This window comes from Medicago truncatula, chromosome 3 (assembly GCF_003473485.1).
Source record: "Medicago truncatula cultivar Jemalong A17 chromosome 3, MtrunA17r5.0-ANR, whole genome shotgun sequence".
In the NCBI taxonomy this organism is placed as follows: Eukaryota; Viridiplantae; Streptophyta; class Magnoliopsida; order Fabales; family Fabaceae; genus Medicago; species Medicago truncatula.
In genome coordinates, this window is record NC_053044.1 from 42,046,891 (window position 1) to 42,054,890 (window position 8,000).

At 28.6% G+C, this 8,000-nt stretch overlaps 1 protein-coding gene across 1 annotated transcript; it reads right to left on the reverse strand.

Annotated features, from left to right (window-relative positions):
* Positions 1–3,699: 3,699 nt before the first annotated feature.
* On the reverse strand, positions 3,700–7,242 carry LOC11446405 (mitochondrial import receptor subunit TOM20). Its single transcript, XM_003601742.4, has 6 exons — positions 7,063–7,242; positions 6,359–6,437; positions 6,060–6,229; positions 5,922–5,969; positions 5,159–5,248; positions 3,700–4,142 (listed from the first exon to the last, which is right to left on the reverse strand). Exons 1-6 carry the CDS (start codon positions 7,159–7,161, stop codon positions 4,017–4,019), a joined length of 612 nt encoding a protein of 203 aa, XP_003601790.1. The 5' UTR covers positions 7,162–7,242; the 3' UTR covers positions 3,700–4,016.
* Positions 7,243–8,000: the final 758 nt, after the last annotated feature.

The window sequence follows — 8,000 nt, forward strand, 5'->3', positions numbered from 1 at the left end:
AAAATTAATAGTTAGCTTTAATATTTAACTATTAATTGTTTGTTTTTAAGAAAAAAATAAAATAAATTTTTAAGTTTGGGGGCATTTTGCACATAAGTGCAAAACTTCAGGGGGGGTATTTGCAAAACGTCATGTTCACTAACAGAAAAATTTGACGAGGGGGTAAATTGACTAACGTTGTGAAATTTCAGAGGGGTAATTGAGGTTTTGTTAATTTCAGGAGGGTAACTGATGAAACTTACAATTTCAGGGGGAAAATTGACTATTTACTCAATGTATTAGTCATTTTATACGTATTAAAAAATATTATTAATTTTGTATAAAAATGTATATATTATGAGTTGTTTTAAAATTGTCCTTAATAAATGGTATTGAAAAGAATCTACCAAAAAAAATGGTATTGAAAAGATAAATTAAATAATTTCAAAAAAAAGTAATAAATGATTAATGATGATAAGAAAAGTAATTTTAATGTTTCATTGTATTGTAAAACGACATATAATTCGGAACCATTTTTTTCAAAGCGATATATAATTTGAGACGGAGATTGTTAATGATTGAGTTATATGCATAATATTTATTAAAAATTCACATGTATTATAAATAATAATATAAAAAACATTAGTTGTATACGAATTCACAATTTACTCAATAAACTATTAGCATCAATTTAAAACGTAAAATAAATAAGTGTTGGTTCTCTAAGTTGAAATAGTAATAAAAGAAGAGTCTTGTTAATCAGTGGAGTACTCGTTAAGGAAGTCAAATGAGGAAATTTTAACTCAAAAGTGATATTTTTTAAGTTTTTAACATAACATTCAATGTAAATACTATCATATTTGTTTCCTTAACCAGTGCACCGGAGCATCTGTTAACATTTCCCATAAAAAAAAAATATATGTGTTTAGAATGAATAGAAGAGCCATGCAACGGGAAAACAATTCTTGGATATAAAATTTATTAAAATAAATATTTAATTTTAATTAAATAGTGATCTAAATTTTTTCAATCAATTTATATCAATTTATTATTTAAAAAAAGAATTACCTTTTAAAAAAAAATGTTACAAAAATTTAATGAACTTCAGGTGCTCATCAGGGTCAAAGGAGACCTCAAGCTCACGGTGTTTACATAAGGACTTATAGACCACCCATCAAAGATGTTTTCACATCTACGACGACAATTGAACTCACGACATTATGTGTGAGTCAACTCCTTATCAACTAAGTTAACCTTCAATAGTAATTATCTACTCCCTCCATCCCAGTTTAATTGGACCATTTTCTCATTTCGCACAGATTAAGAAAAGTGTATAAATGAAAAAGAGAGAAAAATGATTTTGAGTCCCTTTATCAAGTATTGGTGCATTCTTCTTTACCATAAATGTAAAGTATAATATATTGAACTGGGAGTGATGAAAGTAGTATTAATTAGAGTTATAAATGGAAAGAGTAATTAATATTGTATTGAAAGGTGAAATGACTCAATTATTTTAGAACAATTTTTTTTTGCAAATGACTCAGTTATTATGGGACGGAGGGAGTATTAATTTTGATAAAAGTTATGCTGAATTTAATATAATATGAACTAAAGCTTAACGAAGAATATAATTGAGTTGCAAAATGTATATGATTGTGTTTAAAATGGTCAAATATGTTTTTGACTTTTCATTTTAGTCTCTCTAAAAATATCTTTTACCTGTATAATATTGTAAAAATATCTCCTAAAACAAAAATCAGATTTTTTTTAACAAAACATAAATAAATTAAATATGATTTTCAACTGCCAACAATATAAAAAATTATATTTAATTAATGTTTTGTTAAAAAAATATTTTTTTGAGAGATTATTGTAATATTATAAAGGGTTAATATGTCTTTACACCCCTATAATTTCGACGAGTTCCGGTTTACCCCCTGTAAAAATAAAAGTTTAGATTCCAACCCTGTAAAATAAGATCCTTTGATTTTAGCTCATGACCCATGTGACTGTGTAGAATTGTTAACGTGGCGAGCTGAGTGGCATGTTGACTGTGTAATTAATTTTTTTTTGAAAATTAAAAAATTTGTAAAAGTTAAAATAAAAAAATCATGATTTTTTTTTACGAAAAATATTTTCCAAATTTTTTTAATATATATTTTTCAAAAATTCCATAATTTATAATTTACGAAAAAATATATTTCAAATTATTTTAATTTTCCATAAATTTTTAAATTTAATTTCGAAAATTTTGAAATACATATTGCAAATTTTTTATTTTGAAGAAAGAATTCAAATTATTTTCGAAAATTTGGAAATATATATTTTTCGAAAAAGAAGTTTTTTAAATTTTCTCAACAAAAAAATATCTGGAAAATATTTTTAATTTCAAAAATCTAGATACAAGTTTATTTAAAAAATTTAGGAAAATTCGGATTTTTTTTCAAAAATTTATTCCAATTTTTTTTTACGACATGTTACAGATTTGAGCATATTTTTTAATATTTAAAAGTTGATAAAAAAAATCTGATTTTTTTTTTTATTTAAATTTATTCTTATCTTTTTTTTTACAAGAAATTTATTCTTATCTATTTGTTACATGTGTTATTTATATTGAAAATTGAGGGCATTTTTGAAAAGAAACAGCTAGTCCAAAAATGCTAAAAGGGGTTGTTTTCTTTATATATATATTTCCCAAAAAATTATATATTAAATTCCTAAACTTATTGTATTTTGAAACTTTTGAAAAAAAATTAAAAAAATCCAAATTAAATTAAAATTTTAAAAATATTCGAAAAATTATTAAATTAAAATTTTGAAAATATTAAAAAAAAATTAATATAAGCTAATTTTTGAATGTTTTGGTAAAAAATATTAATTTTTTCTGAATTTATTTATTTAAAAAAAAAATCCAGGATTTTTTTTGTTATTTAAAAAAAATTTGATTTTTTTTCTTATTTTTAAATATTTGAAAATTAATTTTCAGGTTTTAAAAAAATAATAATTACACAGTGACATGCCACGTCAGTGTCCATTACACACATGTCAGGTTTTAAAAAAGTGTCACGTCAGCATGTGGATGGGGTTATGGGTGTTTTGTGGAGAATCTTCGTATTATAAGATTGGAATCTAAACTTTTTTTTAGAGGGGGTAAATCGGAACTCGCCTAAATTACAGGGGTAAAGACTATTAACCCTATTATAATATTATAAATTTTGATGAAACTTTTATTCAAAAATATGAACTACATATGAGTTTACTTTAAAAATTTGACCAAAAGTGAAGATAAAAACCTTTTGGGGATTAAAAGTTGAAAATTGTGAGCTTAACTCAGTTGGTATGGATAATGCATAGAGGAGGGCTATGGGCACTCTCTTTCTAACACTCTCTCTAATACTCACTCTTTTATTCGGTAAAATTTATGTGGGTACCACACATTGAAAATGGATCCCACATAAAGTAGTGAGACTCACATGAGTTTCACCCAATAGGAGAGTGAGTGCTAGAAAGAAAGTGTTCCTAGCATTTCTCTAATGCATAATATATGCAAGGTTCATGGTTCAAACCCCGGCCACCACCAAAAAAGTTGGAAAAAAAATTAGGGTAACTAAAACAAAAAGTTAAAAAATAATTTTTTGCTTATAAATGTGACCGGATGGAGTATACAATCATTCCCTTGCGACGAATATGAAAAGCCACATGAATAAAAATGAATAATTATGAGATGGTTAATTATTGTTGGTTGAATTGAGTGGCTTTGTATTTGAACATTTGAATTTGCATCATCAAAAAATATAAATGAATCGTAATTGAATCACATCTAGGTCAAAAATAGACCATTTTCCTCTCTGAGGCTCAGTGCTATAGGAGTTGTTGACCGCCCCAACCGAGTTAATTACTTAACCAAACATCAGTATGCAATACCTAATTCTCAATTCCAATCTAAAGTTATTCTCCAAAAAACAAAACTTCCAATCTATGAATAGTCTTTCACTAATATTTTGATAATAACACATAAAAGGAATGACGAAATTTGTTTAACTAGGAGGTGATGGTGGAATGTGAGATTTGGCCATTGCTACCCATGCTACTATACCTGCTGCAAGAATAGCCCATCCAAGCAAGTCATATGTAAACTCACTGCTCTTCTGCTTTTTAGATTCCTGAAATGAACCAAACAATGCCTGTTAACAGATATTCGTCAATCATATACAAACAAGTTATCAAGAATAATATTCTATTCATTATAGATAGAGATGATTGGACACAAAATCTAAAATAATCATGAATTCTTCAAACAATTACTAGGTTACTTTCGCCATTTTCAAATATCCGAAAACATGACATGCTGGCGTAGAATAGTAGTAGTTCAAAGGATAAAAAGTTTGTTCATCTATAAAATATATTTATCTTCAATATTAAACAAGACAGACTCAGCAAATGAAATCTAAAAAACAGAAGGAGAATAATTATTAGGCAAAAAACATAATACTGCATATATCCATACAACATCGATCGATAAAACCCTTGTTTGCAAATACAAACCCAATTCTAACTGCAGTATCATACGCAGCTAGATGGCAGACCAAATTGTGATAGTACTCTGAACGACACTTGGACCTGCGTATAATTTACGGCACACAAATAGACACAATGCGACACAAATAACATGATAAATTGACAATACAATGACCTAAGATCATTTTATCCCTCTAAAACATGTTGTCTAATTACTAGTTTTGAAGAAATTAAATTATATCTGCAATTAACAAAATGCAAACAAGTTTCACAGAGAGAGGATAGAGAGACATCATAGGCAGGATCGACATGCTGCGCATCCATTAGATTAAATATTAGCACGATCCTGAAGAGCGTGTCTCTTAGAATCATGAACATGCATCTAGCTCCAAAATAAAAAATAAGTGCCAAATGCTATTCCAAATGGGAAGGCAATCCACATGATTTATGCATAAATAATAGGCCTTGTACATCCAAATTTGAGGCCTAATGGCAACAACCATTTATATCCACAGAACAAGAACTTCTTTTGAGTTTTAGCATTTTAAAATGGTCAAAAAGCCATGCCCTTATACTTGACTGACATGACCAGTTACAGTTAGTATTTGTGAGAATGAGAACTTAGTAAATATATTAAATTAAATGCAATTATTTCTCCAACCTTTACTTTTGAAGAAGTAGAAGCCCCTCCCCCTCCAAGACCCATCTGACCAATCCCATTTTTGTGGATCTCCATGTGTAGTTCTGGGGCCTATGAGACATGGTTTACAGACAATCATCAAAGTAGAAAAGATACGATAGAAAACAAGTTACATATGAAATTTAGAGAAAGTACAAGGAATCAAAAGAGCATTTGTCTAAAATGCATATGAGAAGAATATCAACCTGTTTATGAAAAAAATTGTAAAGTTACTAGACCAGCAAAACTTATGAAGCATGTTAATAATGGCATCACAATACCAATTTTCCCCAACCTTTGTGAACTAAACCAATTCCAGCAATGCATGATGATGGCAATGACAAATAGTATTATAGTATGCTAAAAATATACTCATCTGATTGCCTTAATAGTTAATATCACTAAAACTTTTCTCAGTTTTACATACGTCTTGCTCATTGTTAAAAGAACAGAGTCTGAATCAGTAAACAAAAAAGAAAGCCACTAAAACCTCAGATAAACCATACAGTAAATAGCAGATGAATTAAACTTGTTAGCAGTAGAGAACTGCTTTAGGCTAAGATATACATCACAAGCCGTGACTCCATCAACCAAAGGTTAACACTTCCAGTTTCAGCTAAAAACCAGAGTAGACAAGGTAGTTTTAATTGATTTGAGAATCTGTTTTAGCAAATTTTTGAACATGAGAATAAAATCATGCATATACAATTTCAAAACAATGGTCATATGTCTATTGTTACATTACCTGAAGAGCAACTTTCAAGGACTGTCTGTAGAGACCATTTTCAGGATCCTACAATTCAGAATCCGCCATTAATAAACTTCAAGAACTACAAGTGCAGCATGTCAATATATGTTAAGAAGATAAGAGCAAATACATTACCACGTCCACGGCTTTCTGGAAATACTCATAGGCCTTGTCAAAATGACCCTTTGCATCACTGAGATCAGGAGTTAGAAATCCACAAGACGTAAGGGCATTCCCCAAGCACCAAAGAGTGTAATGCTTAGTTGGATCGATTTCTAAAGCCTCCTCCAACTTAGTACGTGCATCTGGAATTAGATGGTAAATTCAGTTCCCATCAAAACACAAAATAATCAATCACAATAATTAAGCTCGTTCCTTCACCAATGAGAAAATTACTTTCAAATTTAGCTTGATTTTACTCATAATATGTATACCTTCAATCATCTTCTTGGAATCCCTAGGATTTTGGCATGACGACAACTCTATCAAAGCTTCTCCCCACTTGGTCAAATTCTGTATAAATATAAATACATATACTCAAATTCTGTATAAATATAAATACATATACATATGATCATACACATTGTGCATTTGTTCAGTTTTATGGCGACGAAAATTGATTTTCATTTAGCATAAATCATTCTACTTAAATAGGTAGACCTAAAAGACTTTTTTATGGCTAGTGGTCTTCAATGTCCTGCAACGACGGCTAGTGAGGCATGGATCCAACTGCCGAACGAATTGAATTTAATTAAAAATGAATTGAAGGTAAAATAATTTATGTTTGGATACGTTTAATTTAAAGTGGGTTGAACAATAAATGTAAAAATCATTATATAGGACACAGACATTATAAACTCTACATAAAGTTAGAATCAATTATAGAGAAAAAATCAAATTCTAATAAACCTGAGGTTTATTCTAAAACTAAAAGGCATATTTACCAACGGTGAAATTTCCGTATTGTAATGAGACAAAGACTACGAACGAAAAAAACAAACATATAGAAACAGTTTCGTACAATACAGTACATGTAAAAGAAACCCTCACGAATTCGGAAATAACATGCAAACGAGTAAATTAACTAGAAGAAATATAAATAATTAGGTTAAGAATGAAGAATGATATTGATACGTACATCAGCGTCAAGAGGATCTTGAACGTAGTTTTCTTCAGCTGTTTTTCGATTGTTCTCGGCATACAGTAACCTACCAAACTCCTCTTCACTGAACTCCATATTCAATTCTTCGGTGATCGTAACAAAAACAAAACAAAACGACTCCGCAACTGCAACTACGCCGCAAGCACGGATACTAAGAACAAGAAGAAAACTTGGGCCCTAATTCAATTAACGGGCTTAATTAAAAAGCCCAATTATTTTCTTTCGCGGGAAGTTAGCTTAATTTATACGACGATAATACCCTTTCCCTTTCTCGATCGATAAATGTTTTCTTTCATATTTTCACTATTTTTTTTGTTTTTTGGTACAATCATCTTTTCACATTTATTCTCCAGAAAATTAAATCATTCTACATACTTTATTATCGTTTAAATTCTTAAAAAAGCAACTACATTTTCAAACAAAATTCTCTTAACTTAATTTTGGTAATAATTTCGTAATTTATATATTTACGTTGTTTTCGTCTTTTGATCAATTTGCATTGAATATTTGAAATTTAAATATATGATTTTATTTTGATATAAACTTTTATTGTTCTAAGATAAGGTTGTTCGCTTGTATTTTCATATGAAATTTTGATTTTCTGGTTGAAAGTTCATATACAAATCGACCAGAATGACGTGAAAATAAAGATAAATGAAAAAATCATTATTTGAAAATTAAGTTAAGAACAACAAGTGTTATTTTGTCTTTTTCATAGCGTTCTAAAATAAAATAAAATTATTTGATTAAATACATAACCTATTGGCTAGACTCATACACTAAATATGAAGAATCTATAGTTCGACCATCGCCCCTGCATACCAATTAAGCTGTAAAATTGATTTTTTTATTAGAGATATAAATACCTCACCAAATTTTTTAAGTTAATTTCTAATTAATTTTTAATTCAATAA